The following is a 16,442-nucleotide window of genomic DNA, read 5'->3' on the forward strand; positions in this document are numbered from 1 at the left end:
CCATATAAAAATAACTCATATTTCACCCACATTTTTAACCTATTTTCTTTTATATTTTTAAAACTAGTGTTAACTCAATATACTATTAAATTAAGTTTAAAAACTGCCCCCGACAGAGTCCCAGTGAAGTGGCTATTAGTTGATTGGTGAATAGTACTACTTTACATTATACTTCTAGATTCTGAATTATCTACTACATGCTATATAGTAATCCCTTCCTCTCATAATACTAAATAGCACACTTAAATAATGACACAAGATTTTAAAGGATGTTGTCTAATATATTAGTGGAGATAAAAAAATAATATATTTTTATTAATATAAGAGAAAAGAAATATGATATCTTTTATAGAATAAACTAAAAAGAAAAGTGTGACATCTATTATGAGATCGTGGAATAATTAATTTTTTTTATTTTGATCGACACACTTTACAAATTTCTAGACATAATTAAATAATCATATCAAACCCTCCGAATTTCTTTGTATAAAAGTGTACTTAAACTTTTATGGTTGGAACATGTGATGATTATTTCCCAATAAATGACCTATAACGAGTTTGGGTCACAGTTCTGGTTGTCACATGATTGTGGCCAAATGTTGACGATGTGATCCCAATAAAAGACAATGGTCATCAATGGGTGAAAGTTGAATATCATTAAAATGTTATAAATAAATTGTAGTACTATCATTTGGGGCCAGGTATTTTGACTATGATTTGCCATCTATATCAATCTAACGAGAGTGACAACTATAATTGTCCTTATCCAATAGATGAAAAGTACAAATGAAATTGTTTCTTGGACATAGTTTCATTTTATTCGGATTTACAAAATGTAGTGATAAATGTACATAATCGTACGAAATTGAACTTTTTATTAACATTTTCTATTGAAATTGTTTTATAAACATTAATTGATTTAATACTAATCATTTGCAACACTTCAAATTTTTTTAAAATTTTTACTTAAATATTTGCATATTTAAGAGAAATAAATATTTTCTTACTAAATATTGTATAATTAATTCAAATCAAGCTCGAAATCATGTTATAATTCGACATAAAATTTCTATATTACTTCTTTCTTATTGCTACATATAATTAAGTAAATAACAAAACTAACTTTTAATTAAATTTGAAAAATTAAGGATATCATGTACATAGTACAATTTTCTTCTTATTGCTACATATAATTAAGTAAATAACAAAACTAACTTTTAATTAAATTTGAAAAATTAAGGATATCATGTACATAGTACAATTTTTTGTACATTTATCTTTTCTATTACAAATATTGATGGCCTACAATTCCTATATATACTCTACACTTTTATCACTATACTGCTGTATTTATGAAATCACACCCGTTTTCACGAATTTTTTGCACAAATCTTCAATTTTGATTGAATTATAACTTTTATTTTGTCACAAATTTTCAATTTTTGTAATTTTTATTTTTTTTTCTTCGATATTTTTATTATCTAGCTAAATTGCTTAATTGTATGCATTTATAAACTTGACAATATGGATACTGTCAATTGGGCTACTCATTTGGTTTTGGGCCATTTAGCCCAGAAAGGAGAATTTAGTTTTGAGCTATTTTGATAAGAAAAGTGGATAATTGTATTCAAATTCATTTCAGAATTCAGATTTGCAATTTTCACGTATTTACCACTACTAGTATTTGCCACGTATTTTACTATTACTAGTATTTATTTAAAATATTTTAGTGGAATAAAATTAAGCAATAACTGAAATCATTTACGAAATTGCCTCCAAAATTCCTCCCCTTATTTTAATTTCTTCATTTCTCATCTCCTTTACTCAACCAAGAAGAAAAAGTCTCGTTGATTTTCGATGAAATCAAACAGTTCAGCTTGATTTCCACCAAAAATGGAGTACGATTTCAGAAAACAAACCGCGCCGGCGCCACACTATGATTTCAACACGCCGCCTTACGGCAGGGCTCCCTCCTCCTCCTCCTCCTCCGCCGCTTCTCACCCGGCCTACGCTCAACAGTCTTCACTATACCCTAAGATCGGCAGCGCCGCCCCTCACTCAGCCGCCGCGCATTTCCGCAATCCCCCGTCGCACCACGCGCCGCCTCCCCCTTCTAATCGTAAGTCGCCGCTTCCTTTCCGTTATTTTTCATGTGATTGAATTTAATTGTTGGTTGTATTCTGAATTGGGGATGATTTGCAGCTGGGATCGGGATTAGGGTTTCTATCAAGCCTGAATATCGAATTACTCCACCGGTATAAAATCTCATTATTACTGGTTAATTGTTAATTTTAGCTTAGGATCTTCTCTTGTGATTTATTTGCCGGATTTGAAAGTTGATTAATTTGTGCGATGTAGCCCCCATTGCTGCCACATTTGGGGGAAATTCCGCGCAGCAATTTCCACTTTGATTTCGATTTCGAGAGGAATGTGCTGAAGGAAGCAGTTAAGGAGAGCCCTAACTGGGCTAGGCTTGGAATCGATAATGCTCCACCAAAGGCAACTCAGCCAACACCATCTTATGTATGTGCTCTTTCTGTAGATTGGATTTGTAGCATTCTAATTTCAATGTGTGTTCTTGAGCCTGCTTAGTCCTTAGCTTATGGCCGGTTTTGTATCATCTTTGTGCTAATGCATACACTCGTGTACATCCGAATGAACAGTGCATCCACTCCATTAGGGTTTATTTGTCCACCATTTAATCACAATTAGGATTAATTAAGGCAGATGCACAGTGCACCCCAGTGTGCCTCTTGTGCTAGTGTGTGGTTATGCATTTGATGAACACTCTTATCTTGAATCTAGCTGGTGATGTTAATCTCTAGTTTGAGTATAATAATCACAATTAGGATTAAATAGGACAGATGGACCGTGCATCTGAGTGTGCATCTAGTGCTAAAATGCAGTTCTGTATTTGATGTGCTCTCTCTTCTTGAATCTAGCTGTTGATATTGACATGAATCTGCTGTTGAGTTCAGGGACCGGCTGCTGATCCCGTGGCAAGCAGATACATAGCAGCAGGCCTCAGCAGGGAGGCTGTGCCGCTTGCAGTTGCAAATTATGGAGACAATCCTAGTAAGGTAATGTGAATATCCATCTTTCTTCTTTTCAGAGTCTTTTTTAGCTTGAATTTAGTATATGTTTGATCATTCTATCAATTCGTCTGGAAATAATGGAATAGGCCTTCTTTCTTACCACCATCTTATAATATCATTCAACATTTTGCAGGTTAAGGAATTCGCCAATGGATTTACCCTTCTCCGGGAAATGGGATTCTCATCGAACAACGTGGCGGATGCCTTAATCATGTACGACAATGACACAGACAAGGCGTTGGCTCAGCTTATCAATGCTCCATCCTGAATATCAGTGCGTTGTAGTGTTATTTGATACGAAATCAGGTGCAGTAGCTTCACAAATTTGCTTGCCACTGTAAAAAAGAGAAATTCTATGATTGTATTGTATAGAGATTTGGTATGCCTCTTTTGAGTGAGAGCCATTTTCTTTCCTCTTTCATCTTACCTGTACTCGGTTCCAACTTCCAACATCGGTTTAGGGCATTATATTCATGATGAATAGAATCTTAGATGTTTGGTTTTCCAAAACAGCTTCCTCATTTGAAAATAAAGAACAGAACACAAAGAATGAAACAAGGAAGAAGATGAAAGAAAGCCGCTACTAGCACTCTTCAGCAGTTGCCCGGTGACTGTTCCGGCTTTGAGGCTCCAAGCGTCCGAGAGTCGGCTTCTCGCACCCTTTCCGATGCTCGTGAATCAGATTGCTTCCTTTGCGTGGCACTGAGCTGTAGATCTGGGACATTTTGTTAAAAAAAATTGAATATACATATATGCTAAATTAATATAAATGCAAATACGCAATAATATTGCATGACATTATATTTTCTTAAGAAAACAATGCCTGTTCACATCGTGGTGATGCAATAGGATTTAAAAATTGTGCTGTAGCTAAGCATGAATGTAGATTATAGATAAAAAAAAATCATTAGCTTTTTTTGTTAATAATTTTTGGGGTCGGAATAGTCGGTTGAAATTGTCGTGATTAAACATTGTTATGCGATGTGATGTCACTTTCTTCATGCATAGTCAATCGTATATCATCTTGAATATTATACGAACACGATCCCTACAAAATAAGCAGGGTTTACCAACTCCTTTTCATTAGTAAACTCTGAAAAATACGTTGATAATCAAGATCTCTAATAGAAAAATTCTAAATTAATTAAATCATCGTTGTTTGGTTGTGGTGTAAGACGATAAATCCAGCAAAGCTTTAATCATTATGAATCTCTAGGCACGTGAATAGTTATAATACAACCTTTACTCTTCATAAAAATTATGAACCTAATTTTATATATAAACATTATGTTTTTAATGACTGTATTTATGTATCGTCATTCTTAGATTTATTACAAGACCCTAAACTATTAGTATAAGCTTGCAGTGACCCATATATATTTATGGTGTTTTTAACGGAAAAAATAAAACTATCATAAATTTATATACAGGTAATAAATCATAAATTTCTACCGACTGAAATCTGAATTTTTGTAACGGTATAAGTTAAACACTTCAGCATATTAATTATTCATACTCATAAAGTGATAACCACCACCGTCCACTTTCAATAACCAACAAAAAAGACTATTCACATTATTATAATGGGAAAAAATTTCATTTATATAAAATCATGAGGAATTTAAACTGCATATATTTGATATTTCTGTTAGTGCTGGGAAAATCGTGCAAAAGAGGTGCCATTTACATGACTTAACTCCCTAATCCACCTCTAAACCATCACTCCAATAATTATATATATTCCTTTTTGGGAAATTATATTACCATTTAAATAATAAAAATATTAACTCCTATTATTACTTTATTGCCTTACGGGGTCTAAATAAGAACACTGAACTAATTAAATAGTCAAGTCAAAATTAATATTTTAATTTAAGGCATCTTTCCAAAATAAATTTTATAGAAGGCAGCATTTTCCTAATTTCTACAAAATTTAATTTGGGAAGATGCCTTAAATTAAAATATTAATTTAAAATTCCATAAACACGTTCAAAATTTTCCTACAATTAAGTAAATATCACACCTAATTCCTTTCCTATTGTATAATATTCAAAAAATAATTACGTGAACTATTAAAAAGTGAATAAAAGAAGAAAGTGAATATAATCATCAAAATGTGATTTTTCATTCAATTCTTGAGAGTAGACATTCATCACTTCCTCTTTCTCAAAAATTTCAACATGATTCAATCAAATTTAGTTGTTTAATCTGCAGCTGCAGCCATCTTTACGCTACAGCACGTGCAGATCCCACTCTTCCCGCGCCATGGAAATTCAGTAAAGAAGAAAAAGAAACCAACTTTTCCCATCATTAATTCTTGTGTTCCCTTCACATTTCCGTTGCCTCAAGCAAGAAATCTCCTTTTTCCCATTCATCACACTGCCACCAACCGCTGCCTCAGTTTGTGTTTGGATTCTTCCCACTTGTTTTCATTAAATATTGCATTTTTTTGTCTCTGCTCTTTCTTTTTTCCATTTGGGATTTATGTAACAGAAGCTCTGACTCTGTTTCCTGCAGAATTCTTGGTTGTTGGGTAGCTGAGATTGGAAGTTTCTTATCTCTTTTTCAGAGGCAAGACTATATTTTTCAGCTCAATTCATTTTTTATTAGATGAGATGTCATTGGTTGATGCATGATTCTTTGAAACGGTGAAGAATTAGGAAAACCCTATTGAAATTAGTGTTGTTTGTAATTTGAAAATGCAGAGGTGAGTGATTGATCAGAGTCAATGAAGGTGGGAGGAAAAGGGCTTCTATAAAAATTGTTTCTTTGTGTTTTAAAAGTATTCGATTTGGTTGTTTACCTAACATTGTTTACCATGTTCAAACAAATGTCACCAATCATTGATAAGTAGTATCTTAAATATGATTTCTGTTTCATCTTAAACTCAAGCTTGTTTTGTTTTTTCATGATCTCAGGGATGGGGGAGATTATGCATTAGTGTTTGAGGGTTTTAAGGTTCTTGATTGGAGAGAAACAAGAGATGGGAATCAAGCTGATCCTTTCAGTAGTGCTAGTGTGTGGTGCTCTCTTCTCATTAGCTAGTGCAGAACCGGTTGAGGATAAGTTTGCTTTGCTCGATTTCATTAGATACGTGAACCATTCCCGGAGTTTGAATTGGGATGAGAGGACTTCTGTTTGCCATAGCTGGACTGGAGTCACTTGCAATCATGATGGTTCAAGAGTTATAGCTGTTAGACTTCCTGCTGTTGGATTGAAAGGCGGAGTTCCTACTAACACTCTTGGCCGTTTATCCGCCCTTCAGATCTTGAGTTTGAGATCTAATGGTATGATTGGTCCTTTCCCTTCTGATATTTTGAAGCTTGGGAATTTGTCTAGTTTGTATCTTGAGTTTAATCATTTTGAGGGTCCATTGCCATTGGACTTATCTGTCTGGGAAAATCTCTCGGTGTTGAACTTGTCGAATAATAGGTTTAATGGGAGGATCCCATCTTCAATCTCAAATCTGACTCATTTAGTAGCTTTGGATCTTGCTAATAACTCTCTCTTCGGTGATGTTCCTGATCTCGATATCGAAACTCTGCAAGTGTTGGATTTGTCCAACAACAATCTCACCGGAGATGTGTCTCGATATCTAGGAAGATTTCCTAGCTCAGCCTTTTGGGGCAACAATTTTTCGTTCCAGCCATCTTCTGCTACTTCACCTGAAGCTACACGAAAGAAGCATTCGCCTAAACTTAGCCACCATACCATTCTTGCAATTGTCATTGGCAGTTCTGTGGCGGCCTTTGTGGCAATCGCCTTGCTGCTGTTTGTCACCAGCAGAAGGAAGAAAGGCGGGGAGAGTGGGCCGCTTCAGAAGGCGGAGAAGTCAACAAGGCGGATGGGGTCGCAGCACGTGCAGGAAGGGGATGCGGGGATGATATTTTTTGAGGGGTGTAATCTTGCTTTCGACCTTGAGGATTTGTTGAGGGCCTCTGCTGAGGTGCTCGGGAAGGGGACGTTTGGGGCTACGTATAAGGCGGCTCTAGAGGATGCGACTACAGTTGCGGTTAAGAGATTGAAGGAAGTCATTGTTGGGAGGAAGGATTTTGAGCAGCAGATGGAGGTTGTTGGGAATATTAGGCACGCGAACGTTGCTCCTTTGAGGGCTTATTACTACTCCAAGGACGAGAAGCTAATGGTGTACGATTTCTATAGTCAGGGAAGCGTCTCAATGCTGCTCCACGGTATGTTACTACTTATACATACATCACTATTTCTGTGTCGTTTTTGTTGTTTGTGATCTGCGAATCGGCCTTTCTTGATTTTAGTAGTAGTGTCATTCTGTATTGTGTATGTCCACTCTTCTGTATAGCGTTGTTAGTGAACTGTGTTTTATTAGTACACAAACTTTATCTTGATCATGAAAAAAGGTTGAGTTATTGTATTGCTAGTTGCTTTTGGCCTCTAAATTGATGACTTTTGCCACATTTGTGCAGCAAGAAGAGGCGAAAACCTGTGTCGTCTCGACTGGGAAACACGGTTAAAGATCGCGATTGGCGCAGCGTTAGGCCTTGCTCACATCCACACACAATGTGGGGGGAAGCTCGTTCACGGAAACATAAAATCTTCGAATATTTTCCTCAACGCCCAACAGTACGGCTGCGTGAGTGATCTCGGGCTAGCAACGCTGATGAGTCCCGCCTCGGCGCCCGTTGTGCGCTCGGGGTATCGTGCCCCGGAGGTGATGGACTCGAGGAAGGCGCTGCAGGCATCCGATGTGTACAGCTACGGGGTCTTCCTGCTTGAGCTTCTCACTGGGAAGTCCCCTGTCCACGCCTCGGGAGGGGAGGAGGTCATCCACCTCGTGAGGTGGGTGAACTCCGTGGTCCGGGAGGAGTGGACGGGTGAGGTGTTCGACTTGGAGCTCCTGAGGTACCCACACGTGGAGGAGGAGATGGTGTCGATGTTGCAAATAGGGTTGAGTTGCGTGGCGCGGATGCCCGAGCAAAGGCCGAAAATGGAGCAGGTGGTGAAGATGGTGGAGGAGATTAGGGTCGTGGTCCCGGCCCCGGCCCCGACCACGGCCACAGCCACGAGGAATAGCTCTCGTGGTGGGACAAGGTCTTCGAGTCCGAATATTAGACCACATGTGAGTGAGATTGGATCCTCTTCAACTACAAACTAGATTCTTGGTAATTTGGTTTAGGTCCAAGAATTTTAATTTTTTTTAATATAATTTTCATTGAATATGGTTTTGTTTGCTATGAATTATTGTTTGTCCCATTTGCCAAAGTAATGGTGCCAAATGAATTTGTGATTGGATTAGGTTGATGTTGTTAGTTTAAGTTTGGGAGTGGAGAGAGAGGGGCGGTTAGGATGTTGTTAAGCTACCAATGTTCACCCAAAGTCAAAAGTCTAGTTTGTTTTAAGGATTAAATACAAGAAAAGCTAGTGAAAAGTCAACTGATACATTTGGTCATATTAGTTTTGATTACTTGCTACTGCTATTTTGTAATCTTAAATGAACTTACTTTTGCGTTGAGATAGATAATTTTTTTAAGTCCAATTATTTTATAGGGTTACTCATTTTTAGAAAATATTTGCAATGCATGTTTATATAAGGTTAGTAGCCATTAAATTATGAAATTTTGTCTAATTATGATTAATCTCGTAATATTTGAAATCAGAATACTAAAGTGAATTTTTTTTTTCTCAATTGTATATACAAAATGACATTTTTGGTGACATTAAGAACAACACGGAATAAGAATAGGAAAAAGAAAACAGACGATATTTTGTTGATACAGTGACAACCCACCAAGAAGGCACACCAAAGCACCAACATTTCCCAGCAAATATCAAATAAAAAAAATACTTATTTTATTAAAACACATCATTTTGAAGATCATCAAACAACGACATTTTGTATTTGGATTTGGCAATTAAGAAAAACTGAAATTTTAAAATTTAATATTTCGATTTTACTAAACTTTATAAATAAAATGACTAATAAACAATCTTAAAGTTTCTAGTAGAATAAAATATAATTAACGTAATTTTATGTAAAATATTTAATAAAATCTTAGAATGGGCCTGATGTCAGCCCAAAGTTATCCATTCAAATCTGATAATCGTGTTTACAAAAAATTTCAGTTTACAAATAATAAAGTTGAAGCATCTTTTTAACTCGTGTTTACAAAAAATTTATAACACAAAATTTACAAAACCATTTTATTAGTGTAAATCTTCAAACATTAATATCAATTGGTTAAAATATTTAACAATAAATTTTCGTGCCATTTTATTAGTGTAAATCTTCAAACATTAATATATAAATTTAAGGCTTCAGTCACAAATATTGATAAAATATCAATTGCTTTAGCTATTTTGCAAAATAGAAATAATCCTCTCTACAGAGGCAGTCTAGGGATCTTTAGCTATCGCTGCCGTTTTTTCTCAGCTTGAGCTACCGATTTATCGGAATCTCCTTTCTAGATCCGAATATCGCCGCCGATCTAGGCTCCAGCTACTGGATTGCAAACTGTAAGAATTTCTCGTAAATCTGTTTTTGTATTTTATTTGAATTTGAATAATTCTTCGTTGGATTTGACGGTATTTTTGTTGGCGCTTCTTAATTTTGTTGTGAAGTTGTCGTTTTGATGCGAATTCGATGTTAACTTAGCCCTAATTTGAACTGAATTGGATCTGAAGAATTGGTGTTTTCCCCCGGAGATTTATCCCCTGGTTGATTGCCTGATTGGTGCTTTAATTTGGTAAATTAGCTGTTTGAGAACTAATATTTAGTTTGAAATGTGAGGCGTTAATTTGGTAAATTTAGTCAAGTTGATTGTACGAACAATATATCATGCTTCTAATTGTATGATTAGTTCCTTGCTGATTAAACTTCGTTGGTTGTTTTTTTAACTTTGGTTGATTAGGTATTGTCGAAATGGGTAAAAAGAAATCAGATGAAGCTGGTGCTGGTACAAAGTCGAAGCAGGGTGGGAAGGAGAAGTTCTCGGTGACTGAATTACTCGCGAGCATGGATGCAAAACCTGAAAAGCCGAAGAAAGCAAGCGCCTCCACTAGTAAACCCAAGCCAAAACCTGCTCCTAAAGCCTCTTCTTATATTGACGGTATAGATCTTCCTTCATCTGATGAAGAGGAAGAGGAATTGGGCTCAGAGGAGGAGGCACATCTGATTGAGGTAAACAGCCGCAGAAATATTACAAAGCCTATTGACACAGGTCTCACCGACAAAGAGTTGAAGAAGCGTGGAAAGAAGGATGTGCTTGTGGCTCAGGCTGCAGAGGTAGCTAAAAAGGAGGCACTCAGGGATGATCGTGATGCGTTTACTGTTGTAATTGGTAGCCGGGCTTCTGTACTTGATGGTGAAAACGATGCTGATGCTAATGTAAAAGATATAACAGTTGAAAACTTCTCTGTTGCTGCTCGAGGGAAAGAACTGTTGAAGAATACTTCGGTGAAAATCTCTCATGGGAAGAGATATGGATTGGTTGGGCCCAATGGAATGGGTAAATCTACCCTGTTAAAGCTTCTTGCTTGGAGAAAGATACCCGTGCCCAAAAATATTGATGTACTTTTGGTTGAACAAGAGGTCGTTGGTGATGATAGAACAGCTCTTGAAGCAGTTGTTTCAGCCAACGAAGAACTTGTCAAACTTCGAGAAGAAGTTGCTGCTTTGCAGGATGCATCGAATATGTCCACTGGTGACGGCGAAGATGATGATGAAGGGAATGACGTGGGAGAGAAGCTGAGTGAATTGTATGAGAAGTTGCAGTTGATGGGATCAGATGCTGCTGAGGCTCAAGCTTCTAAAATTCTTGCTGGGTTGGGTTTTACTAAAGATATGCAGGGTCGAGCAACACGGTCCTTTAGTGGTGGTTGGAGAATGAGAATTTCATTGGCCAGAGCACTTTTTGTTCAGCCTACTTTGTTGCTGTTGGATGAGCCTACAAATCATCTTGACCTCAGGGCTGTTCTCTGGTTGGAAGAATACTTATGCCGGTGGAAGAAAACTCTTATTGTTGTCTCACATGACAGAGATTTTCTAAATACCGTTTGCAACGAGATTATCCATCTCCATGATTTGAAGCTTCACCTTTATCGTGGAAATTTTGATGATTTCGAAGGTGGATATGAGCAGCGCCGCAAAGAGGCAAATAAGAAGAGTGAGGCTTATGAAAAGCAGCTGAGAAATGCTAAGAGATCTGGCAGTCGAACTCAGCAGGAGAAGGTCAAGGATCGAGCCAAATTTAATGCTGCCAAGGAAGCCTCGAAGAGCAAGAGTAAGGGTAAGGTTGATGAGGATGAGCCTGTAGCAGAGGCACCACGGAAATGGAAAGATTACACAGTGGAGTTCCATTTCCCTGAGCCTACTGAGCTAACACCACCACTCATGCAACTACTCGAAGTTAGCTTTAGCTACCCAAATCGCGAGGACTTCAGGCTGTCTAATGTCGATGTGGGCATTGATATGGGGACTCGTGTAGCAATTGTCGGACCCAATGGAGCTGGAAAATCAACCTTGCTCAACCTTCTTGCAGGTGATTTAGTTCCAACAGAGGGTGAGGTGAGGAGAAGTCAGAAACTGAGGATAGGCAGATACTCGCAGCACTTTGTGGATCTCCTGATAATGGATGAAACGCCCGTTCAGTATCTACTTCGATTACATCCGGAACAAGAAGGGCTCAGCAAGCAAGAGGCCGTCCGGGCAAAGCTGGGCAAGTTTGGACTTCCCAGCCACAACCATCTGACTCCTATTGCAAAACTATCCGGAGGGCAGAAGGCGCGCGTGGTTTTCACATCCATATCCATGTCTAAGCCGCACATTCTACTTCTGGATGAGCCGACCAATCATTTAGATATGCAGAGTATCGATGCATTGGCAGACGCGCTGGATGAGTTCACAGGAGGAGTCGTTCTCGTCAGCCATGACTCTAGGCTTATATCCCGCGTGTGCCAAGATGAAGAAAAGAGCCAGATATGGGTGGTGGAAAACGGAACCGTTGAGGCTTTCCCTGATTCATTCGAAGACTACAAGGATGAGCTTGTCAAGGAAATCAGAGCCGAGGTTGACGATTGATTGGTCCCTTCGCATGAGGTTCGAGTTATTATTAAGAAATAAAAAGACCATATTTTTCATCTCAAGATTTGGTGTTTATTTGGTGAAAACTAGTGATAGTGAGTGTATTTTTCCAAAAACTTTTTCTTGTAACTTTTACTATATTTTGAAAATTTTGGAGCATAATATTTCTTCGACTGTGTCATTTCGTAACTGTATTTTGTCGGTGAAGCTTTTATTGACGTTGAAATTGCATCGAAATTTCAATGGAAATAAAGAGGCAACTACCATCTACTCTGCTTTGTGTATATAAATATAGAGTGAGGAAGAATTATAGTGTGAATGTGTGAAAAAGGATGACTAAAGTTTATGAAGATTGGGAGAGGCTGGTGAGAGCTGCTGTGAGGAAACAAGAGCTATGGGAACTCTTTCACGACCACTCGAGGACTCCGAGCGGGGGCTCCACCACCACCACCTCCGGCAGCCCTGCTTCGGCTTCTCCCAGGATTCTGATCAGCCGCCACCCTGAGCCGCTTCCGAGTAGTTCCAGCGCACGAGTTTTGCCGGCGGAGAAGAAGATGAAGACAAGGAAGTCGAGGTTGAGGCTGGATCGATGGGTTTTCACTCGATGGATTTCCAACACTTTTCACTCGACTTCGCCATTGATCAATAGGAATCCATAAAGATCTGGGATTCGAGTTGGTCTTTAAATTTATTATTCATGTTCATTTATGAATAAGTTAATAAAAGAATAATATGCTCTCTTTTTTCAGCATATTTTAAATTTTTAATGGCTTTGTAATAAACATAGAATTATTCTTGTGAAATAGGAAATGAATGCGATGTAAAATGATATTTTACCCGATTTTTTATGAAGAGAATATAACTAAATAGTTAAAGTATATTGTTACTCCCTCCGCAAATAGGAGTCTCACTTTTTTGGCATGGGTTTTAAGAAATGTTAAAAAAAGAGGGTGAAAGAAAGTTAGCGGAGTATGAGTCTCACTTGTGTATAATAGTTTTAAATGACTCCCTCCGACAGCGAATAGGAGTCTTGTTTTTCCATTTTAGTTCGTCCGCGAATAGGAGTCCCGATTCACTTTACCATAAATGGTAATATGGTCTCACCTTCCACTAACTCATTTCACTCACATTTCATTTAAAACTAATACATACAAGTGGTCCCCCTATTCTACTAAATTTTTTCCACCCACTTTTCTTAACATTTCTTAAAACTTATGTCGCCAAGAAATGAGACTCATAATGACGGATGGATGGAGTTATATATATGAATCGAATGAGTTAATGAAATGTGGATGCCGCTTTATCATTTATAATAGAGTAGGAATCATGAATCGGAATTCCTATTCGCGAAGGGACCAAAATAAAAAATAAAAAATAAAAAACAGGACTTCTATTCGCGGAGTAATAGAAGTCCCGTTTTTTCATTTTAGTTCGTCCGCAAATAGGAGTCTCGGTTCACTTTTACCATAAATGGTAATAGGGTCCCACCATCCACTAACTCATTTCACTCACATTTTATATAGGACTCCAATTCCACTAACTTTTTTTTCACTCACTTTTCTAAACATTTCTTAAAATTTGTGCCGCTAAGAAATTGGACTACGGACGGAGGGAGTAGTTACTAGCTAAAGTATTTGAAAGCGTTGAAAATAATAAAGATGTTATAGAGCATCTCCGGTGGCGCCCTTCCCACTAGGACTTCCCACAAAAACTTCCTGCCACGTCATCACTAGGACTTTCCATTCTACTGCCATATCACTAGGACTTCCTGCCGCAATAAAATTAAATTCACAATTATTCAATTTACGGAATTAAAATTTCGACACGAATACGAAAGGGGAAATGCGAATATTTCATTATAAAAAAAACATACATTATTCGAAAAAAAGAAATTACATAGTCAATAAAAAAAGCAACCACATCAACGTCCACCCCTCCGCGTCCAAACCTCTTCGATGATATCCTCCTGAAGTCGAATATGAGCATCTCTTTGCCGCATGTAGGCAAATGCGCGCAATTGCTCAACCTCTCCATGAGGTACCCCCATGTTCACATTCGCGCTGGCCACGCCGTGGCTTGGACCGGCACCCGTATCATCTTCGTTGGTCCACTGAGTCAGTTCGTCACCTTCACTTTCGACAATCATGTTGTGCAAAATGATACATGCGTACATGATGTCGCCGATGTTGGGAATATACCACATCCGTGAAGGACCCTTCACCATCGCCCATCGACTCTGGAGCACACCAAATGCCCGCTCAACATCCTTGTGCGCTGCCTCCTGATGGCTCGCAAAGTAGGACTTCTTGGTCCGATCGCATGCTTGATCGTCTTCACAAAGACGGGCCAGTTTGGGTATATCTCATCCGCCAAATAGTATCTCATATTGTGCTGGTTGCCGTTGGCGACGAAACCGATGGCGGGACCAACGCCATTGCACTGATCGTTGAACAGGGGCGACGACTGGAGGACGTTGAGGTCGTTGTTCGACCCGGCGACTCCAAAATAAGCATGCCATATCCACAGCCGGTAGTCAGCTACAGCTTCAAGGATCATCGTGGGATGCTTGGCTTTGAAGCCGGAAGTGTGGATCCCTTTCCAGGCGGCGGGGCAGTTCTTCCACTCCCAATGCATACAATCTATGCTGCCCAACATCTCAGGGAACCCGTGCACCGACCCGTGCATATTTATCAGCCAGCTGGCAATCTGCGGGGCTCGGACTCCGAAGATAGCGATCCTCGAATATCGCTCTAACGTCCGCGCAAAAATTTTGTAGACACTCGACGGCTCACGACTCGCCAATGTGGAGGTACTCGTCGAACATGTCGGCCGGGCCTCCATACGCCAGTTGCTTGATTGCGGCAGTGCACTTCTGTAAGGGCGTGTGACCGGGTTTGCCAGCCACATCCTCCCTGATCATGAAATACTCATATCTTCTCTCTAAAGCACCCACGATATGCATAAACAACGGACGATGCATCCTAAAACGTCGCCGAAATAAGACATCCCCAAAACGCGGCTGCGGAGCGAAGTAGTCCGATACAACTGAAGATGTGCAGCAATGTGGTCCCGGGGTACATGACGTCGGCGATGGATCGGCCGAGGTACCGCCGCCTGCTGCCGCCGCTGCTGCCTCTGCCGTAGCAATCGATCAATCGCCCCTTCTACAACGAGATCCAATTCACTATCCTATCACTATCACTATCACTATCACTATCACTATCACTAGCGCTCCCGCTACTACCACCCGCACGACTACTAGCCATTCTAGATATATTTGAAAATAGAGTTTAGAGAGAGAAACTTGTCAACACAAGTGGTGTGAATGAAATGAAGTTCAACGAGCCGTATTTATAGAGTTTTTTTTTTTTTTAAAAATCAAACATAATCGAACGTCCGACCCACGCCACAGAAGCGGACGTCCGGTCGGACGTCGGGCGGATGTCCGAGCCCATCCGACGGGCAAATGGGACGAGCGTGTCCTACCATTTCGTTCACAGCGGCGGACGTCCGGTCGGACTTCCGCAACGTCCTACCGCGACGTCTGCCGTTGGAGATGCTAAGAGATCGATCAGTATTCTCATTTATATAAAAATAAAATAAAATTAAACAAAATGAAGCAGAATTAGAGCATCCGCAATGGTACTTAGGCCAGCCATTCTCTCCCCTGCCACGTCAGCAACACTAAAAAATCCACCTGCCACATCGGATTTAGGCCAGCCATAGACCAGCCGCAATAAAAATAATTCAAAATATACTACATTTACGGAATTAAAATTACGATTAAATTACGGAATTAAATTTACGACACATATACGGGAAAATTCATTAATTGCATTTAAAAAAGTTACATAGATAAAAAAAATTACATGCATAATAAAAAGAAAAAAAACTATCGCCGTGCAATCCTCCGTGCCCACAACTCTTCAATTATATCCTTTTGTAGTTGAATATGAGCATCCACTTGGCGCATGTTGGCAAATTCCTGAAGGCGGCCGGCTTCATCGAGAGGTACCCCACGTCGTACACTAGGGGTGGCCGTTCCGTGGCTTGGACCGGCTTCATCGTCATTGGCCCAACTAGTCAGTTGTACGCCTTCGTCTTCGACGATCATGTTGTGAAGGATAATGCAGGCGTACATTATTTGGGAAACGCATCCGACATCCCACAAACGCGTTGGGATGCTCTTAAGAAGGTTGTAATTGAAGAAATATTTGATAGATCATTTGAAAAGTAACGCAACGCAGTCTAAGTCGAATACAATTTCAATGCACTTGACCCCTTTGAATATA

General features: G+C 39.1%; 3 protein-coding genes across 5 annotated transcripts; all 3 read left to right on the top strand.

The window, feature by feature from the left end:
- Positions 1–1,771: 1,771 nt before the first annotated feature.
- LOC125213793 lies at positions 1,772–3,516 on the top strand. The gene is made up of 5 exons (XM_048114532.1): positions 1,772–2,119; positions 2,203–2,255; positions 2,359–2,523; positions 2,979–3,080; positions 3,229–3,516. Exons 1-5 carry the CDS (start codon positions 1,894–1,896, stop codon positions 3,361–3,363), a joined length of 681 nt encoding a protein of 226 aa, XP_047970489.1. The 5' UTR covers positions 1,772–1,893; the 3' UTR covers positions 3,364–3,516.
- A 1,711-nt stretch (positions 3,517–5,227) lies between these two features.
- LOC125213792 (probable inactive receptor kinase At4g23740) lies at positions 5,228–8,583 on the top strand. 3 transcript variants are annotated; one of them, XM_048114529.1, is made up of 4 exons: positions 5,228–5,501; positions 5,613–5,666; positions 6,014–7,285; positions 7,538–8,583. In XM_048114529.1, the coding sequence occupies exons 3-4, from the start codon at positions 6,079–6,081 to the stop codon at positions 8,224–8,226; spliced, it is 1,896 nt and encodes a 631-aa protein (XP_047970486.1). In that variant the 5' UTR covers positions 5,228–5,501; positions 5,613–5,666; positions 6,014–6,078; the 3' UTR covers positions 8,227–8,583. The 3 variants fall into 3 exon arrangements, with proteins under 3 accessions (XP_047970486.1, XP_047970487.1, XP_047970488.1); XM_048114530.1 differs by having other exon boundaries at positions 5,228–5,495; XM_048114531.1 differs by lacking the exons at positions 5,228–5,501; positions 5,613–5,666 and adding an exon at positions 5,731–5,829.
- Positions 8,584–9,411: 828 nt separating this feature from the next.
- LOC125214230 (ABC transporter F family member 4-like) lies at positions 9,412–12,331 on the top strand. The gene is made up of 2 exons (XM_048115165.1): positions 9,412–9,584; positions 9,980–12,331. Exon 2 carries the CDS (start codon positions 9,991–9,993, stop codon positions 12,145–12,147), a length of 2,157 nt encoding a protein of 718 aa, XP_047971122.1. The 5' UTR covers positions 9,412–9,584; positions 9,980–9,990; the 3' UTR covers positions 12,148–12,331.
- Positions 12,332–16,442: the final 4,111 nt, after the last annotated feature.

The sequence above is a fragment of the Salvia hispanica genome, chromosome 3 (genome assembly GCF_023119035.1).
Source record: "Salvia hispanica cultivar TCC Black 2014 chromosome 3, UniMelb_Shisp_WGS_1.0, whole genome shotgun sequence".
Lineage (NCBI taxonomy): Eukaryota > Viridiplantae > Streptophyta > Magnoliopsida > Lamiales > Lamiaceae > Salvia > Salvia hispanica.